Here is a 21,830-nt window from a genome sequence, read left to right on the forward strand (position 1 = left end):
TGGAAAGATATTAGTAAAAAGATGAATAGAAACACCTTTTTACATTATAAGGACTTATGACCTATGAGCTGCTGCACTGAGTAACAGAATTCATGGGCTTTCTGAATTGATTATAGGACTGCAGTGAAACTACTGTTTAAGAGTGGGGTATTGGTAGAAAGCAGTAGGCTCAGGAAATTGAAACAAATTTTCTTTTACGATTTCACTTTCAATTTTAATCCATCACCCTAACTAAAGCAGAGATTCCTTCTGGAAATAACTATCCCTCACAAATGAGGTAGAATATGAATTATCATTAAAGAATGAATTTGTTGATGTTTTCCTTGCTGTGGATGTTGGTCTGCAAACAACCTTTGGCATTGACATATGATATTGATGCCTTACAGAGGAAAAACATTTTTTCTAACTTATATCCATTTGAAAGCATAGGCTTATTTACTAATCATTGGCTTTATTGCTGGAAGGAACTCATAATCATTTAAAACTAACCCTCTCATTTTAACTTCTGAAGACACAAAATTCTAGAAAAATCTTCTGGCTTCAAAAATTGAGCCAACATCTTAAAGGAGGAACAGGGTCTAGATCTGGAATTCTAGAACCCAAGACAACCACCACCACACCACCATCATCCCAAGATGGATAATTTCCCACATTGTTCTAATCTGGTTGAACTAAGGCAGCTACTCCAAGCAACAGAAGGGGAAGGGCTCTGGTAAATCTAAAATTTCCAAACTCTCATTATTGGAATATCACTTTCTCAGTTTTGACAAAACTGTATACCATCTATTTAATTATGTACTTAATATTTTTTAAATAAATTACTTTTTTGTTTAAAATAGCTTATTTTTAAAGGAAACTTGATAACATTCTCCAAACTAGAAAACTGGTATCCCTGAAAAAAGGAGAAGGTAGTAGAGATGGTAATTTTAAAGTTAATATGATGTTGTTAAATTCTAACTAAGTAATGCTCACAACCTGAAGGAGTTTATTGAAAGGGGAAACTAGCTAGTATTAGATGCTACAGACTTATTTGCCCCAACTGACACTTTCTCCCTTAACATAAACCTGAAGGATTAAGACAAACAAAAAAATAACTTTCTCACTGTATGATTAAGTTCTGCTCGATGTCTGGTGTCAAATCCAAAGTTCTCTACTGTAACACCAGAGCCACATGCTCCATATTTTGGGAAATGCTGTTCTAAGTGATTAAAGAACAGATTCACTCTTAACTTCCTTAAATCACAAACCAAACGAGTTGAGCTAAAAATAAATATTCTTATGAAACTCGGTAGAATCTGACACTACTTTCTCCCTTGTTGGGAGTCTCTACACTCCTCACTTTTGTGACACTAATTATAAGACCTACGACTTGCATGTCTGATGGGTTACTAAAGCACTTTCACATTCACTCTCTTTTAAAACCCATCCTTGCAGGATATGTATTCCAGATGAGAAAAGCTGAGGGTCGAGCAGGTTTGACTAACACTGTTTTAAAACACTAGGAAGAAAACCAGTATCTTCTGCTTCTAAATAAGTGTTTTTCTAGAGTTCTTCTCTTATTCATTGGTTTCTGTTCACCAGCTTTTCCCTCCTACCAATTTATTAACTGTTGACATTTTACAAATTTTGTTCGGCATTTTCTTCTTACTTGCCTAACATTTCCTGAGTTTACTCACTGGCTCAACCACCTCAGTTAGACAGATTTCCAAATCTACACCTGTAGCTTTGATCTCTTTGGCCAAGCACCAAACTTTTATTAGCAACAGAGTAACAGAATCTCCTTGAACATGTCTAATTGCTGCCTGAATCCCAACATGACCCAAGCTAAATTTATCATCTTACTACTTATAAACGTATTTTTTGTTCCCATGTTCCCACTCTCAGTTAAGGGAATGCTACTCCTTTGGATCATCTTTATTTTTTCTCCCTTCAGTTTTTCTTTTAGTCATTTTGATTTTTACTCCACTGACCTCCACTTGCTTTACCACTTTCTTCTCACCATTTCCTTCTTTGAGAATTACAATCGTACAATTGCCTTTGAAATGGTCTTTCTCTACTTCTACTTTTTCTGCCGAAATTATCTTCTTCAAATATGTCTTCTCATCATGTTGTTGACTTACTCAAACCCTCAAGTGCCCCCTTTACACACAGTATACAATCCAAACTCCTTGGCATAATATTCAGGGCTCTCCAGGGCCTGAGAGCCAATCTCCCTTTCTAGTTCGACTTCCCATCTTGCCTTTCTCCATTCTGGAGTGTAGGGCATGTAGATCCATGAAAACACCACAGCCTTGCCTAACATCTTTGCTTTGTTCATTTCATTCCTTGCCTAAACATTCCCCTACTGATATTCTACTTGTTCTTGGAGACCATATACTCTCTCTTCCAATAAGTTATACTTGATCTATTTGATCTTAAAAGTCAGAGTTATCGGCACCTTTGTAAGAATGTATATAATTATGACATTTACTCTATAACACTTAACATTCTATTTTGCTACGTGCCATGAAGATTTTCCTACACATTTTTCTCTCATTAGATAGTTCCTGAGATCAGTGACAGTCTAACTCATATTTGTATCCTCTAAAGTATTTAACTTTATGTGCTACATATAGGATATTCCCAAAATATTTCTGAAATAAATACACACATAAATTAGGACAGAATTCCACAAGAGATTTGACTCCATTAGGCATAGTAATACCCATCCATAAGAGTTCACTGTTGATAATATTTAACTCTCATTCCCTAAATTGCTCTTAAAATGAATATCCAACTAGCTCAACACTCAGGTCCCTGCATGAGACCTCTAGTCAGATTTCATCTAAGGGGTAAAATAGAAGAGGATGTCTAAGGGTCTGTGACTCCTGTGAAAGGAATAAGAAGAAATAAAGGAAAGAAAAAAGGGTTATGAAAGTAACACTAAGAAAGTAGCCCACAAAAGAACAATGCTAAATGTTAACTATTTATTTCTGGACTGATGACATGATATGTGATTCATTTTCTCCCTCTTTCTCCTTATGTGGGTATGTATATATTTGTGTGTTGATCTGTGTGTGTGTGTGCTTAACAGGAAATAATCACGTAAATAATTCTGAAATAAATAAATTTGTACATTCACAGGTATTACCTTTATTATGAGAAAAATTTTACTAAAGATCAAATGTAGAATAATATAGTTTTGTGCAATGTGTATTGCATTTAATTATGCAAGAATTAGATATATATTTGCATGGAAAAAAAGACTAAAAGGAAAATCATCAAAGTGCCAAGAATCATTACCACTAGATTGTAAAGCCATGGGTAGTTTTATTTTCCTCTGCATAGCCCTCTGAATTCTCTCACTTCTCAACAATTAAGAGTGCATTCATATTACAATCAGAAGAAATAATTTTTAAGGGTGGCGTTCTGATAAAAAGATATACATGGTCTCCACAAGGCCCCAGAAGAGGCTGCCAGCACACCAAGGACTTGGGGAAGCAGGGCTCACACTCCCTCCAAGCTTCTGGTGTGAGCATTTTCTCTCCTCCAGAGTCAGAGCACAGGAGCAGAAGAGTCTTATGCTTGCCAGCAGGTGAGGCATGCTCATGGCGAGAGATGGAGCATAGAAGCTGAGGAAGTGGCAGGGGCCTATCCTCCACAGAAGTACAAGAAACAGGGAAGAGGAGCTCCTCTGTGGATAAAGGGAGGATTGTGAAGGGCACGGAGAGGTAGATGCCCTCCAGAGAGGTAGTTTGCAAATTCTGGAAACCCAGAAGAAGGGTGTGAGAGAGGATAATTTTCTAAATAGTTTTTTTTTAAGATTTTATTTATTTATTCATGAGAGACACACAGAAAGAGGCAGAGACATAGGCAGTGGGGAGCCCAATGTAGGACTCATTCCCAGGACCCCAGGATCACAACCTGAGCCAAAGGCAGACACCCAACCACTGAGCCACCCAGGTGCCCCTCTCTAAATAGTTTTTATAAAAGCCTCTCGCAGGAACAAAAGTAGGACCCGCATGGGAGGTAAAAGAGAGTAGCTAAGTATTTAAAAATGTTAATGGAAACACGATGCAGAATTCTGGGTAAAAAGGGCCAGTCTTTAGAATCACTTTCTTCTCTGGGAGCCAGTAGCACTCTAGCTCTTACTAAATGGAGGACGGTTGTCCTCAACAGTGGCTTCTGCCACAGTGGCCTTTTCCCACATCTAACTACATGCCAAGTGCTGCACAAGACTCCTTCAGCAATTTCCGTCCTGCAGCATTAGGGGCAGGGGTGGGCTGGCTCACAGATGTGGAAGATGAGTTTTACGCAAGTTAAGAAATATGATGAAGAAGTGGCAAGTCTGCCTGACTGATAGCCACCATTGTACAATCAAAGTTGTTCCTCCCAACACTGCTCATGGTTTTTCCATAATTGCTGTTACGTGTAACCTATCTCCACTCTTGACAGGATAGGACAGGTCTGCAGCTCTCCTACATCCTCCAAGATTCTGGAAGTACAGTCGGTACTCAAAATAGTCTTTTTCATTGTTGAGAAGCTATGAGAATTATTCCTCAGCAAAACAAAGAAGCCATTCCAAGATAAGCCTTTATGTGTATTTTCTAACCAATGGGACTATATGAAATAAATGCAACTTCAAGTTCCAAGCCACAAAGCCAAAAAAATAACTGAGATTACTAGAAAGCACACTAGTGATTTTTTCCTTACTAGCTTTAGGATTTAATATTTTAGAGCTTTAATCACTTTCAACACACACATACACAGTTCAAACAAGCAAAGACTTAAAGAGAAGGGGTTAAAAGGAAAGAAAAGCTTCTTCTCTGGAGAAATAATTAACACTCAAGACTAGAAAAAGCCTAAAGTGGACTCTTGTCCAGTGGTGCAGTGGTCTTTAGGTGTCAGTCACTCAAGGGTCTGGGTTCTTTTTTTTTTTTTTAAGATTTTATTTATTAGAGAGAGAGAGCACAAGCAGGGGGAGCAGCGGAGGGAGAGGGAGAGGCAGTCTCTCCACTGAGCAGTGAGCCAGATACCAGGCTCAATCCCAGGGCCTTGGGATCATGACCTGAGCCAAAGGCAGACACTTAACCTACTGAGCCACCCAGGCACCCCCCAAGGGTTAGGGTTCTTTGTTTTTTAAAGATTTTTTTATTTATTTATTTATTTATTTATTTATTTATTTATTTATTTATTCAAGAGAGTCAAACAGAGAGAGGTAGAGACATAGGCAGAGGGAAAAGCAGGCTCTCTGCAGGAAGCCCAAGGTGGGACTCAATCCCCAGGATCACGACCTGAGCCGAAGGCAGATGCTTGCTTAACTGCTGAGCCCCCCAGGCGTCCCAAGGGTTAGGGTTCTAACATGCACTGGCCCAACCACCCATTGTCATACTCTGTGCCTCAGTTTACTCATCACTGCACTGGCCTATCTGCTCTGTGGGAGCGCTTGTAATAATGTTAAATATGCTTTGTGTTTGGATAGAGCTTCTCTAGGGACCCTAAAGCACTTTCCAGATTAATTTTTTTAATTTATGTATTAATAATTCTCACAGCATTCTCCCTCCTCCTCAATTAGGATAATAATATCCATCTCTTTTGAGAGAGGCAGGAGGTGCTGAGTGATGGACATGAAGCAGACATTTAAATAAGAAAACTGTAACATAAAAGCATAATTAAAGCTTCAAAACCAAATTGACTAAGGATTTTTAAAGAGACACTACAGTAGTAGTGACCAAACCAGCAAACATATTTTTCCTCCACTCTGGAACATTCATCTTTCTATAGTTAAATATGGTGTTTAAAATATATTATTTTCAGGAGTTCCTAAAGGTAGTTGAAATATGAAAAGTGTATATTCCGGGCAGCTATACTGGCTGAACCTCCATATTATTTCTCTATTTCCCTGAAGTAGATACAACATAAATCAGGGGATGCTATCTCTCTCCTGAGTCCCTCAGTGTATTCTGGTTGTTCCCTAATCAGAGTTCTCTGGGTTTCGTAACACAGATTTTTTCATTCCCCAGAATTGCCTGTCTCAAAGGCAGTATATGATTTCTCAGAGAACGTGAGAGAAAGCCAGTAGAGGCACTTACTGTTTCACAAACATTCTGGTTTCCTTTTGTCCTTTCAAGAAAATAACTTTAAACCAATGTTTAACAAAATATGTTGGGTCACATGAATTCACAAAGAGAAACTTTATGTATGAATGTCAGAGGAGACCTGAAACTAAAGTCTTGGAGTTGAGTTAAATGAGGAATTTAAAACCTAAGCTTTTGAATGGTCAGCAGTCTTCCTGTACACTGCTTGAAACTCCCCTCATACAGAGCTATAGATGGAGACAGAGTAGAGAGATGCAGGTATATTTTCCTATTTATTGTCTGCAACCCCAACCAGAATAAAAGGCCCATGACTAGATGAACATTGTCTTTCTTGTTTTCACTACTATGTTTCTAGTTTTAACAGTGCGTGGAAACCAGTAGGCACTCAATAAATACTTGCTGAACACTGAAGGAATAAATACCATAATGCTATTAACCACCACTAATAATTTTGGATAAAGAGTCGATAAAGTCACTTGTGAATCTACAAAAAAGAAATAATCAATGCCATTCGACTCAAAAAACTTTTAACTAAAAAAAAAAAAAATCTGTTTACTTTTACTCCTTCCCCAAAAAACTTCAAGCTTCCTGGTATCCTCATTAAGCATTCACGAAAATATACTGCCTAATTCTTCTGACCAAGAAACTAACCAGGTCCCTAAATCAATGCAGTTAATTGTACAAAACAAAACAGCAACAAGATCATATTTCAAAATAACAGATTTGGGAGGAAAAAAGTGAAAAGAAATACATTATACCTTTGGCTTTGCACGTTGATTTATTTATTTATTTTTCAGTAATTTATTTTTTAAATAAACTAGCTCTTTCCCAGGATATAAATCTTGTGCCAACTGGGCCCCATTAAAGACTGGATCCCATCCTGACCATCTGGGAGCTGGAAAAGCATTGGTGAGTTCCTGAGGTCCAGAGTATTCCAGAAGGAGAGGACTGGACACCAGGAACGCCAGCGTCTGTGGTTTGAAACTGCACAATGAGCTCTTTCTCAAAGTTTGTTTTCCTAAATTCAGTTAAGAAGGGACATCATTCCCTACTCGGGTCTGGCTTAGAGTCCTGAGTTGCGGCATGTTTGCTTGAAAATTAAAATATAAAAGAAAAAGCAAAGCCAGATACATTTATGGAAGAGACTAAGTGTTTGCTATCAAAGCTGGCTGTTTGCAAGGGAGAATCTTTGCCTATGGAATTAGGAAGGAAAAATAGAAAAGCCAAAGACTGATAGATGGGATAGCAGGGAATGAACTCACTTTTCAACAAAATACTTTTAAGATCTTTCTGAGTTCCAAGAAAAGGATATTAAAACTATAAGGTACTAAACAGAGATTCATTTGAACCTTTTTTTTTTCACCTGAGTTGACATTTGCATATTGTAAACGCTGATACTCACACATAGATTCGGTAATTCCTCATTTAACATGTCCCTTCAGGAAGTGAGCGCCACAGAAAACTAGAGCCAAACCCCTTTTAATAACGTGCCACGACAGCTGCTTTCACTGGAAGTCTTTTGAGGATGCATTACCCCCATCTTGCTGTTTTAGAGAGAATACATTGAATATAATTGCCATCTCTGTCTTGATGACTCAGGGCCACTGTCATTACGAACAGTCATTAATATGCCACACAGTAATATAGTTCTGCGTCTGCTTTTTAGGTTTTCCATTTCTGCCCTTGACATTAAGCTGTCATTTCTGCTGTCACTGAGCCTGCTTCTAACAACCTGCCTCTGGTTGCTCCTTCTGATTTGCTATGATCTGGAGAAACAGATAAGATAGTTTGTTAAAAATTACTGTTCTGGTTATCCCAAAGTCTGTTATTTTCTTTATTATTTTTTTTTTTGAGAGAGAGAGAGTTGAGGTTATAGAACAGTCTCTCTGAATAGGTGAGGTTTTACTACATTCTTATTAGATTGCTAAAAGATGGCTCTGGAGTCACACGGATTTTAGGTTAAGTCCAAGGTTTGCAAATGACCGGCTGTGGAACCTTTGGAAAGTCACTCAACCTCTCTGGCATTCAGTCCCATTACCTGAGAAGAAGGTAGGACAGCAGGAGGAGGCTAGCTATTTAATTAACCTAAGGATTCATTGACATATGCCTATAATAAGTTTAGGAGAAGGTCTCATTGGTATTAATCATTTAGAAAGTGCTAGTTTTATTATTACTTAATCTTCACCATAATCAACAGATTCACACTAATTTATATGTGCATCCTTATCACACAATAAATATATCTAAATATAAACTATCTAATCACACATGCATTAACAAAAACTACACTGCAATCTAGCTATCTGGTACTGACACTTTGAAGCATCATTGAATACAACAGTTGCTAATAAGGAGCATTGGATGGAAGGAAGGAAGGAAGGAAGGATGGAAGGAAGGAAGGAAAGGAGGGAAGGAGGGAGGGGCAGTGTCATTCAACATTGTTTTGAATAAATTGATATAAATTAATACCCCTGACATGTAAGGATCTGTGCTAAATAAACACTGGAAGACCAAGCTGAATTTAGCATGGATCCTGCTTGGGACAGAACATCCCCTTAAATCACAAAAGACAGAAAGTTAGAAGAAACATAATATGGTACAGATAAGACCATGTAAATTTAGGATGAAGGGAAATACTCAGTATCTGAACTATAAGGGAAGATTTCACAGACAAAAGTGGCATTTTACTGGATCTTAAAAGGCAGTCAAATGTGGGCACAGAGAGAAGAGAAAAACATTGTGGAAGAAGGAATGGCATAAGAAAGGTAAAAGTACAGAGGCAAAATATCACTATGAGTATAAGGAGCTAACAACTCAGTATGAGTAAAGTATAAGTTAAGATGAATCCCAAACTAAGGAGTTGTGGTTTGAGGAAGGAGGAAGCCAATAAAGTTGGATAAGGAGGAAGGCTTTAGTTCAGACCATTAGGGAGCCATTCCAGGAGTCTACTTTGAGCACAGATATAAAATGAACACAACACTATATAGATATCCGTTTTCTTCATCAAAGTCACATGACTGCAGCCAGGTGAGAACTTTGTCTTTGATTCATATTAAAATTAGCAATGTATCACACTTGTCTGGTTTCCATTTCCAAGTGATAGGCACACACGTGTACCTCCTGAAAGCACCATAAAAAAACTAACTGAGAATGTCATCTTAAAGTTGTTTTTAACCATCTATAATTAACAACATAGAGGAGAGATTTCAAGTGCCTTAGTCATTAAAAACAAAAATACAGACTAAAGCTTTTTTAGGAATAAGGTGAGCACGGTTGTAACTATTAACCACATTAAAGAGGCCATTAGAGTATTTTTAATCTGTTTTTTTTATTTTAAATATACTGGCTCATTTAAAAACGATTCCTCATAAAATAACTTGGGCTTGAAAGATGTTATTCAAAGTTGAATGCAACCAGTTCGGATTGCTCCTTTTATTCCTTAAAATAAAGTTTATAATTTTACATTAAGCATCTTCCCCTTAATAGGTGATCAGTAAGTACAGGTTGCATACAGACTTGGCAACTTACATGTTTGGGAAAAGTAGGAATGCATGAATTATTTTAAATCCACGCATTTCATCAACTTTTTTTTTCTTAAAGATTTTATTTATTTACTCATGAATGACACAGAGAGAGAGAGGGAGAAAGAGAGAGAGGCAGAGACACAGGCAGAAGCAGGCTCCATGCAGGGAGCCTGATGTGGGACTTGATCAGGCCTGGGCTGAAGGCAGGTGCTAAACTGCTGAGCCATCCAGGGATTCCCCATTTCATCAACTTTAAATTAAACTTCTACATGTAAGCCTCAATATATGTTAAATACAGGACAGAACCATTTATATGCCATATTTACATTATGAAATTTTAAAAGATATTTGTGATAATGTCTTTCTCTGCCTTTCTTAATTTTATTTTTTAATTGAATGGAATTGTATTGCATATAAGTGTGGTACAAATATCAGCCATTAGAATGTCAGTATCATCATGTATAAAATTTGGGAGGATTTGATAAATATAAGGAAATTTATTAAAGGACTAAAGAAATACCATGAGAAAACTGGTACAAGAGAATGCTAAATGGGGGGTGAGGTTGGTGTCTGGAGAGTTGCTCTGTAACCCCAGAACTAAGTAATAGCTAATGTGTTCCCAGGACAAGTCACTGTATGACTCTGGAGCCTCTTTTCCCTCATTTCCAAAAACAGCTGCACTTCATGACTGGAAAGGTTCCTCAAAGCCCTCAAAATTTTGTGATTCTACATGTGGTTCAGTAAAAATCAAGGCCAAACAAAAAGGCCTGGGAAACTTCCAGTGGGAACATGTATGAGTTGTAGCCATTCATTCTTTAATGTCACAGAGGAGCAAATGCTATTTTTTATTTACAATCCTTCCTCTGAGCTATGTGTACAAATGAGAATGGAAAGTAGAGATAGGAAAGAAGAAAGAAGTCAGGAACTGCATTTAAAACCTTGTTTTCCAACTTCTGGATTAAAGCAGGAAATCATTTCTCAGCCCCCAAACTGCCATTTATTTACCCAACCATATTCACCCATAGGTCTTCCCCACCCCTCATAGATTTCTCCCTTTGACTTCTCCCTATCTTTGGGAATGTAGTGGAAGAAAATATTCATCCGGGTGCAAAAGACAGCATGTAGTCCCTGTGTGAGGCTTACTGGTTCATACAATGATGAAACTGACTTCTCAATCTGAGCTAAGTGGTTCCGGCAATCTTTAAATATAGCTGCCCTGCAAAATCACGTGGCATCTAATGCCAAGTGTGTGGTGACTAAAACCAGATGCAAAATATGAAAGAAATTTTGTTCAAAGCCTGCAGTATTAAAGAATAATGGCTCTACACATTCCTGGTCTAATCTGAATAATACTCTGCAAATATTTCAGATGATTTTCTCACATCTACCCCAGACCGATCACTTCATGACTGGACTTCGTGATTTTACTTCATTAACATGAAATCCATCCACCACCAATATATCCTCCTATAAGGTGAACCCTGTAAAAAGGTTCTGTGGTCACAAAAGCCTGGGACATGTTGTAAACTTCATCTTAGGTATTCACAGTGTACATTAGTATCTCAAAAGACTTGCAAAGTCCTAGAACAAGGACCAGTTTAATTTATTTGACTCAACATTTCCCAAACTCGCCAGGAAAAACCTTCTTCCCCTATCTCCCATGGGGTGCCTGTTGATATCCCCAAGAATTGAGGTATTCCACAGAACTATCTGGAAAATGAATTAGACCAACATTGTGGTCTCAAGTTTATACCAGATCCAGAACATGAAGTGTAGAGGCTAAAATAAATTGACTAAAGATATATCAATAGGGAGATCCAACTTTGTAGCTAATTAAATGGTTTTGATGAAGTCCAAAGAATCTTTTTGCAAATAAACATGATAGTTGTATATTACAAGTTTGTTGTAAAAGTAAAGCACAATAGTGGAAGAAAAGAAGCTACTTGCTACCCATCATCACTTCGTGCTTCTTACTTTGAAGGGACAGTCAGGGGAGTAAACTCTAGATAAAGGAATTATAAAATTATAGCTGATTTCAAAGAGGATTTAGTCTAAGCCCCTCATTTTCAGATGGGGAAACTAAGGCCCAATGACCAACACTAAAATCTAGGTCCTCTGATTGAGCAACAGAAAGACTGCAATTAATACCCAAGTCTCCTGACTAGCTCCTTGCCCACTGCCACCTCATGCAATGTAAACCTTTGCTTGGATGACTGTCTGCATGAAGTTCCCTTCATCCTCTGCTCCTCACCAATCTCACCACTGTACTTTCTTTACAGGCATCTTAAATACCTTAAGCTGTATAAATTCTCCCAGAGATTTCAGTGATTAAATCAAAGGATTGTCAGAGCCTAAAATGCCCAGCACAGAGATCCATCCGTACATAACAGAAGCTTGACTGTTATTTGAACAGTCTACTTCTGACCATACCATTCTCTGTGCTTTCTAGAACCTTGCCTTGAATTTTAAGCTAGTAATTTAACACTGGATTATAAAAATATATTATGTAACTCCCTAATTTGTTTCATAGGAGCAAGGTGCTGTTCCAAATAAAACACCAGATCCCACAAAGCCTAATTTTGATTACCCGTAGTAACTATCCCAGTGCTAGACACCAAGAGGCAAGCCAAGCAGTACTCATGGCTTAGCAAATAGAGGTGTTCAGGAGTTATTAACATAAGTATTAGCTCTACAAACCAGAAGCAGGAGCCATTCCCCTCCTCCAAATCACATGTTATGGGAAAAGCAAAAACAACCAAGTATATCTCTGATCAAGAAAAAACTTAACCCACATTAATCATGAGCACACATCAGCTCTGTTGATTTTCCTGGGTTTATATATCAAATACTACAAAGGTTTTTTTTTTTTGGCAAATTTTTTGGGTAAAGGCAGGATACAAAGCACAAGAGTATCAGTATGATAATTTGCTTTCTAGAAAGACAGAGAGGAAAAAGGCCAAGAACCAATAAGGAAGAGTAACAAAGATGGAAAACCAAATTCACAGGAAAGCCATGTAGTTCACCCCAAACTTGGGAGCTCACAGACAGCAGAGCTGAGGTGGGAGCAATGGAGTGCCACCTTTCTTTTTCCCCAACCCTCAGGCGGCAATCAGTGAGCTAAACTGAATCACTCATTTGCAAAAGATTGGGTTAGTAAGGAAAGAGCACAGATGAGGGTAAATTAAGCCAGCCCTATTTTCTCTCACTCTTTTTAAAGTTCTTAAGCTAAAAAAAGATTCCAAATAATAACATCAGCTGCTAATCTAAAATGTTATCTGCTTGTCCTGGCCCACCAGCCTGCTTCCTGAGTGCTTTGGGCTATAGGATGAGGAAATGGAGAAGAGATAAAAGTCTATTTAAAATCAGAAGTACTAGATCTTAGAGGTGGCATAACCTCAAGAGATCACGTGGCCAGGGGACAAAAAGTCAGATAGATAGGGGTCCTATCTAGAGATGTGACCCAAACAGGTTAACCGTCCTGCCAAGTTCTCTTATGTCAACAAGGAAGAGGTTGTCTTCTGCCCCTGACGCAGGGCATGTATCCTGCATAAAGATAAATTCTTCCTAGAAGCCAATGGCTCCATCTACAAGCCTATACAACTAGAATATGAAGGGATAGCTCTTACTTCTCTGCATCCCAAGTCTACCACAGCCTGGAAGGCGATAATAACTATTAAGATACCCACCCCTGCCTCACCGCAGTACAAGGCATCAATGGCAATGGTGAGCATTACACCTTATCTGATGTGTTAAAACACTAGGGTAACAATTTTGGCATAGGTTAAATAATGGACGGTTTAGAAGATGAGGCCCGGGAGTCAGGCTGCCTGGGTTCAAATTCCACCTCCACCCTCTGAACATGGAGCAGCTGATTTAACTTCCCCAAGCCTCAATTTCCTCATCAGTAAAACAAGAACAACATAGTAGACAGATGTTGTGATGGTCACATGAGAGCCATACCAAATACTCAGCATGGTACCTGGCAGGAACTAAGTGATCAGTGAATGTTAGCTGAATATTAGTCATACTCTACATTTTTCCACCAATCTTTCACAGATACCGTCTTTTAAATATTCACAGTACTGAGTGAGTTCTGATTCTATCCTATGGAAGCCTGTAGAAATGGCCCCAGACCTGGTTGATATTTTTTGCCTCTACCAAAATGAAAGGCACATATGTAATTTTATGTGATTAAAACCCACCGAAGTTACTACTACTATTACTATTACTACTACTTCTACTACCCTATTACCTGGATTACTATGCATGTTTTTTTCTTTCTTCTATTTCTGTGCTTCTTTCCTTTCATATGTGTTCGTTTGCTCTCTCAGTAACTTGGGCTTTAATTTTTTTTGTAAAAACAGCCACTGTGATACAAATGCATCTCTAGTGCTATCTGTGTGATGATGGGCAAATTTCTCAACCTCTCCTACACTAAGTTTACTCATGTGTATCTAACACAGGGCTACCATGAGGATCAAATAATTACCTACACATGATAAACCCTTTGTAAATGTGAGCTATTTCTCATTATTACACAATGGATTTTTGGATTTGAAGCAGTACCAAATTCTCTCTCCATCCACTAAAAGTCATGTCTGTCAAATAGCCTGTATGAAAATCTAGATATACAAATAGTTTAAAATATTTATAAAAAGTTCACCTCAGCAAGGCTCATTTTTTCTTAATGTCAAGACTATTATAATAACAACCTAAATTAAAATCCTCCACCCAGACACCCAATCTAATGCTACAGAGGATTTACTTATTTTAAAATAATATCCACATTTTGGAAATTCCTGGTAGGTTTGCACTGGGAAAGGGTCATAGTTGATTTATGACATAGTCACACATGAGAGCAGTTTGGGAGGAGGAGGTGGCCAAAGAAGGAGCATGCATTCCCCAGCCTCACCTCCTAGTTGGATCCATTAAGATCCACCGTGAGGGGTTTCTGGTACATGCAAGACAGTGGCGGTGGTGGACAGATTGAAGAAGGAGGAAGACAAAGGTATGGCTTTACTGGGGTATTTTTTTTACATGATTTGTATTGATTTTGTCATATGGAAACAGATACTTTGAAGCAATCTGGATTAGTCTAAATTAGAATTTTGTCTTTCTTACCTTTTCCCAAGAGAGGGCAAGAATGTGGGCAGACAGAGAGGAAACACAAGGACCGTGACTAGGAACAAGGTGGAAGTACAAATTAATGATCTCCTGGTATGTCAAAGCCCTTGTTCCATAACCAATGTAGTGTTGGGCAAAGACAGACACAAAGCTTTAAAAGAAACTTCAGACTAACCCACTTTATTCTCAGAGGTTCAGTAGGACTTACTGCCAATTCTGAGCCCCACTTCTCAGGTCTCTATAATATGGAGCAAGAAGTCCATATTATATATTTGGACCAAGAATATATTTATTCTTCCCCTCTCCCAACTTCCAGGATAAGCAACAGAATGAGGGATAGAAAGGGATGAATTTATAGCTTACAAGACCTGGGAGAAGCTGTCCTTGTGAGGACTGCCGTCTCCAGCAGGGATAAAGACACCAGACTAGCAGCAAAATATGCCATGTATGTGATGCTTCTAATTTTACAACCCAACGTTCCAACAAAGAATGGGGTACAATCGGCAGCAGGAGCTCAGTCCACTACTTGTGCCTGGGATGTTCCATCCAACTTGGACAACAATTAGTTTGGTGGACTGAGAAGCCCATCCCTGATTCAGTTTTACAAGAGCTTTGATTCTCTGGCCAAATGCATGCTGCTAGTTGGCGGCATGGGAAACACAAAAGCAATGGACCCACAGGCTGACAAGAGGCTGGCCCGAGTGAGTTACTGGCAGTGAGAAGTGCACACAGAAGGCTTAAAAAGAAAGACGGGCTCTGCTTTGGAAAGATAAAAATACTCAAAGATCACAGTCCTTACTCTGCTTACCTCTGTGGCCTGCCTAGAGAGAAGACACAAAGTATCTAGATGGTCTAAACAGTGGTGTCATGGGAGGACAGCTAGGAATGGAAATAAAAAATCTGAGTTCTAGCTCCTGTTCTGCTACTGACTTCTGTGGCTGCATACATATGATCCATACTTCATGGGCTTCCAGTAGCTGTTTTGGGGTTTTGTAACTATATATCTAACTCTCAGCCTTAGTGTCTTTATCAAGAACAGATTAAGGCTAAGAGTATTTATCCCATGCTGCAGAGGAAAGGATTGAGATGATCTGTGTCAATAACTGAGCACAGTGCCTAGTTACAGAAAGTCTCAATAAAGTTTAGTGATTCACACAACTGCTTGTAAAACAAACAGCATGGACAAGATTAGTGGTACCTTATGGGCCTAACATGAGTTTTATTCTAAACTTTTGGGGAAGTGAAAGAGAAGGAGCTCTGGGCACACTGGATGAGAAATCCAGGCTCAGAACATAGAAAGAAAGCAAAGGCAAGTTTTCCACGGCATCTATATAATAGTGAGGTTCATGTTTTATAATCTTGAGCTAATGTTGATTATTGCTAGACAAGTCAACTGGCAGGTTAAAATAATGATCACAGTGCTTAGGAAGCACTATACACACAGAAAAAAGTCATTTTCACATGGTTGTGGTCACATACTGAGATGCCTGTGAGCCATAAATTCCTAGGGCTGGAAAAAGCCTTTGGTTCTTCAAGGGTGTCCTGGGAAATCACTCATTCTTGGACGAAGAATCACTGAATAAGTCAAGATCCATCTACACCTGCATTGTTACTGTCATATGAATGGTATTCCTTGAAGATGGGCCTACAGTAGATCCCATCTACAGCTATTCACAGATTATCACCTTGTTAAAGTTTGAACAAGGCTTTTCCTCTATATTTTGTGACTTTGGATCTCCTTTCCAATTTCCAATGTATAATAGGGCCTCTTCACCATGGCTAGCATAAGAGGACAAATGACAAAACAGAAGCTCTCCTGGTGCTTACGGGCCAGAGGATGGAAGTCATTCCAGTAGAGAGTGGCACTTCCAGGTATACCCAACCCACGTCCTCTACTTTCCCAGAGTTCTGCAGACTAGAGCTGGCCCACCCAGGGTGGCACCACGAAATTCTACACACACTCTATTAGAAATTCAAGTGTAGACAGTATCCTCAACTAGACCAAGCTATTAGATATTAATGTTCAGACAACACCTACCTCACTCCAGACCAGCATGGTACCGAATATGACCTGTAACCCATCAAAGAAATTGTCCCCTATGATGATCACAGTCGCGCCTCCCGTCGTCCATCCTTCACTCGGGCTGATGGCTTTGATACAGGGAGTAGCTGCTTTTCAACACACATGAAAAAGAGAAGGAGTCTGCTGTTAGAACCAAACTTTAATGATGGAGACTTGAGAAAAAGAAAAAAATATATATCTTTTATCTTTTCACTAACAGAAAGTCCCCCAAGATCTCAGCATTTCCTAGCTGCTTTAGGACCTGAAACCTAAGGGTGCAATTTCAGTTTTTAAAAGCTTTTTTTTCCATTGTTTCTATTGACATACATATATTTTGCCCAATTATTTTCAAACCTGAAATCTTATGAAATAAAACACAGAAGCAAAATTTAATTTGTGAGAAGCTAAAAATAAAAAAGAATGGGTGGCTTTTTGGAACACATTGGAGACCTTATAGAATTGCTTCATAATTAGACATTCTTCCCGAAAAGAAAATCGATACATTTTTAGATAAGCATTTCTGTCCAAAGGGAAGTGAGAAAGAAAGGCTGGAACAAGAAAATATTCTTGCTCCGTGCCTTCTATCTGTAACACTAACACAGCAACATTCTTCATTAGTAGTCATTAAGGTTTGTCTCAACCAATATCATGAATCCCATTTTATAGATGTAAAGTATGCAGGTCACCCAGGGTGAATTATGTAACCAAATAGCTGTCAGGGCTGAACCACAGAAAGTCCCATGACCTTTGCTGTGTTGCCATTTCCAGGCATAAAACTCTTGAATAGACTTTTTAAAATTTTCATATCTCTTCTCTTTCCACTATAAATGGCCCTTGGAGGTGGGAAATTATTCGCAAATACCATGATTCCAAACAGACTACAGGTGGCTTGCCTGGTGAGCATGGCATACTTTCAACAGAATTGCTAGGCATAAATGTAATTGTAGGATTATGTTTTTGAAATGTCTCAGAAGGCACCAAGGGTTCTTAACTCCATGATGCCATGTTGTTATTCTCATGATTACTTTTATGAACAAGAACAAAGCAAAATTCTAAAGCTAGAGAGATATTGTGCAAGGAGAGGAAACAAGACCCTTCTCTTTAATAAAAAGTTTATTAAGTATCCAAGACTGACTTTCCAAATATTGAAGCCAATGGGAGCACCAGTTAATTTTAACGGGAATAAGCTGGAAAAAAAAACTATCGGGCTTTGTCAAATTTGGCAAAATATCACACTTTAACTTTTGCAAGAAGAAAAGAAAATATAAAGCCTAGCCCGGTGGGACCATTGCTCACGTGCCACCACACAAACAAGTAGAATGGGTTTGATTTTGATTCAAATTCATCTTATAAAATAGCACAGAGAAATTAGGAAATATCCAAACTAAACATTTCATGTTGGCTGAACTCATAGTAATGCATTTACAACTAAAACTGGGCAATTCAGATGCCTTTTCTCTTCTTCACTTTCTCCCAAAAACAAAATAATTAATCAAGAAAATGTAAATGATTCATGACTTGAAAATTTTTGTCCAATTTTTAACACACATAAAGATTGTGATCAATGCTCCACAGGCACAGGACTTTTTCTTAAGCAGAATTTTTCCTTAAAAGTAAAGATGTTTAAATGCATGCTTGAGTATTCCCAAACCAATGATAGCATATGACGCATGACTTCAAGAAATTTATAAGAGAAATAAAGCACATTTAAAAACTATATAGAATTCCTAAAATAAAAGCAGTTTGGAAACATTCTAGTTAATGTCTCAAAATTTCAATTCTTAATTTCTAAGTCAGAGTACTTAGTTGCTAAAGTAGGGTAGAAAGGGAGCCATATCTCAAAATACTTCTGAGAACAGGATCTTGGTTTAACTGAACTTGTCTGTTCAAAGAGACTTGCCTAATGACAGAGTGTGAAATCCAATGGTATGATTAAATAAATGCTCACCATGTGACTACTCTCATAAACAACAAAACAGTTGTTTAGGATGTTTATTATCTGTATTAACTTTCTTTTAATTTTTAAAATTTTATTTTTGTAATCATGCAAATTTCTTTGGATAAGTATATTTTTTTAGATATTTCTTAAAATAAGTATGGATCTTTCAGGCTTACTTATCATTGTACAAAGGAGGCAGAATGGTGTTGGTCTATCTCTGAGAGACTCTCCTATACTAAAGACAATCTGGTAGCATGGTCTGGTAGCTGGTTTTAGACTTGGTCCTCTCCCACTTCTTTCCATTTGTTTTTTATAGGATAAAGAAGGCATATAAGTGTCTGTGTATGTGTGTGTGTGTGTGTGTGTGTGTGTGTGTGTGTGTGTGTACATATGTGCTTTCAAACACTTCCTAAGGAAAGTGATAATGTTTTCAAATTCTGTGAGCAATAAACCAGAAACAAAGCTAAGTGTCAACTACCCAGAGGAAAGAAAGATCATCAAGCTTCCAGAGATAAGCTGGTGAGGAGACAATATGTGACACCATCTTCTTAGCTTTCTGGTGAATAAAATAGGGGGTATTTCATGAAAACAGTGACGCACCCCTTGGTCCATCCTACCTCTATACACAACGATCCATTGTTCTATCTTAGAGACTAGATGTCATTCCTAGAACAAGTTAGTTATGTAGACCTTTGTAAAGCTGGGCTTCAAGGCATTCTAAAGGTGCTTCTATACATCTGTGTGGCATAGCAGTCTTGAGGGGAACCTCTGAGGTATTTCCCCACTGGGAAATTTGGAAAATGTAAAGGACTCATGTGCTGTTACACTGATGGGGGCGGGGGTGGGCAAAGAGATGTTATTGGCATTTAGTGCCAGGAAGTCAAAGATGCTAACTATTCAACAATGCAGGGGATAGTTCCACCAAATGAAGAACTCTAAAGTGTCAATAATGCAAGGTAGAAGACACTGTGACTAGCTAAGCAGATCAGGCCTGAGAGCAGTTGTTAACACTCACAGATCCATACAGGCCAAGGCAAAAACTACAAATGAATACAGAAGCTCAGAGTCTCAGAACAAGCATGAGATGGATGGCCCCTGATGCCAAGAATTGGAGAAGCTCTAGCCACTGGTACCCCCACACCAGTGCTAGCCCAGTGCAGTTTGGGCTTCTGATCTTTGAAAGAGGCTGGGAACCAGAATTTTATGTGAATTTCCCAATCTTTAAATGCTGGCAGCTAATTCAAATTTTTTAAACGTACAGGCGGTAAACAAAATATTTATCATCTAACTTTAACTCCTAGGCCACCATTTTACCCCTTTATCGTAGTCACAAACTTGCCAGAGTAAAAGCAGTCCAGGAAAATACTTGCAAATGTGCCTACCACTACAGGTACCCAAAAGTTCGCTGCGATATTCACAGTAAAAAATCCAAGCATCTAGGTGCCTCCAATAAGAGAGTGGCCAAATAAATGATGGTATATCCATACTACAGAATATTAGGAATGTCATTTGAATGGATGGAAAAGATTTTTCCAAACTAACATGGAAAGATGACAAAGTATGTTAGTAAGTAAAAAAGCAAGTGGTAGTCTAATGAACAGTGTGATCCTGTTAACTTAAAAAAATGACATATATGAGCCCATAGACACACCTGTGTTTGTGTGTATGTAGTTACATGTGAACAAAGATCTGGAAGGATGTATAGCCACTGTCTCCAGTGGGTCCATATGAAACACAGCAATGTGACTGCAATGGGGCAGAGGGGGCAAGGAGACCATTAAATTTACTCTTAAAAAAGTGGTATGGTTTGAATATTTTCCATAAACACACATTAAAGTAATATGTTATCATAATAAAAATTAAATAACATCATTTAATTTTGTAAGAGATAAAGGTTGTACTATTTAGAACAAATTGATACTAATTTAAAAAAAAAAAAAAAAAAAGGTCCAGCTGTGCTGATTAACAGATCCTGAGCCTCTCCTTCTCTCTTCTTTCTGGGTAAGCTTTACTCTGAGAAAGCCCAGATCACATCTGAAGTAGCCAAGGACTTGTTTTTCTTTCCCTCAGGATATCCAAAAAGACACAGAGAGGAAGAAAAGGAGAGATCATTTTTAATAGTCATGGTGGATGTGTTCAGCAGAATTTGAAGTGAGAAGATTTACAAATGAATTCAGTCCAACCCAAGAGTGTAATAATCAATACAATTCTATCTCCATGAAAATATTACAAAATTGGGGAAGGGAGTGGATTTGATCAAATACAAAACCACTTTCACCAGCCAAATCTTGATTTAATTAATAAAAGATTCTTCTTCACCAAGGAATTTTCACACTCTTGGTAACCACAAGGACAGAGAGTCAAATCCTGCTTCTAAATCTCATTAAAAATAAAAGTTGAAGTTGATTTTTTTGGTCTTTTTTTTTTCTTTTTTACCTCTTCCCCCACCCCCAACAGCCACCAAAGTAGAGGAGATTTTCTTTCCTTCATACTATGACAATAACATGATTACCCCACCACAGTTTAGCATAATGGCTCTGAAATGCTCGTGGCACATTGCAGAGTTAAAGTGGAAATTATTAGGTAGCTCTTCTTTGTTATAATAATGATCACTCCACAAATAAAAGCTCTTCTCCCAAAGGTACTGCAAGGCACAAAATGCTAATTCTGAAGATTATGTGTGTGCTTTTATTAAATATTACCATGCCCTGCCTGTTTGAGGGCTTCTCTGCTCTGATTGTTTTATGAGTACCATGTTAATGTCATTCCCATCTTGCTAGCAGCAGGCACACATTTTAGCGTTTGTATGAGAGTTGATCAAAGGCCACGTGCTGGGGGAATTGCTGAGAAAACACGGACAAGCGATAAAAATCTAACAGATTAATTGGTTTAAATTTCATTTCAGGGTGTTGAACTTTGGCTCGGGACTCTAATACTACACCGTGAGTCAGGGCCTAATTACCAGATTTCAAATTTGCTTCTGAACAATGGTCGTGGTGAGAAGAAAAAGAGAGGGAAGAATGAAAAGAAGAAGAAAGAAGAAAGAAAAGAAAGAAAGAAAGAAAGAAAGAAAGAAAGAAAGAAAGAAAGAAAAAGGAAGGAAG

At 38.2% G+C, this 21,830-nt stretch overlaps 1 protein-coding gene across 5 annotated transcripts in view; it reads right to left on the reverse strand.

Annotated features, from left to right (window-relative positions):
* The window catches only part of EBF1 (EBF transcription factor 1), a 381,185-nt gene that overhangs the window by 80,794 nt on the left and 278,561 nt on the right, over positions 1–21,830 (reverse strand). For 3 of the 5 annotated variants that reach the window (XM_041750330.1, XM_041750328.1, XM_041750333.1), the window contains exon 9: positions 16,764–16,897. In XM_041750330.1, the coding sequence (XP_041606264.1) occupies positions 16,764–16,897 (134 nt within the window). The remainder of the gene's footprint in view (positions 1–16,763; positions 16,898–21,830) is intronic. The other 2 variants (XM_041750331.1, XM_041750329.1) reach the window with 1 other exon arrangement.

The sequence above is a fragment of the Vulpes lagopus genome, chromosome 3 (genome assembly GCF_018345385.1).
Source record: "Vulpes lagopus strain Blue_001 chromosome 3, ASM1834538v1, whole genome shotgun sequence".
Classification (NCBI taxonomy): Eukaryota; Metazoa; Chordata; class Mammalia; order Carnivora; family Canidae; genus Vulpes; species Vulpes lagopus.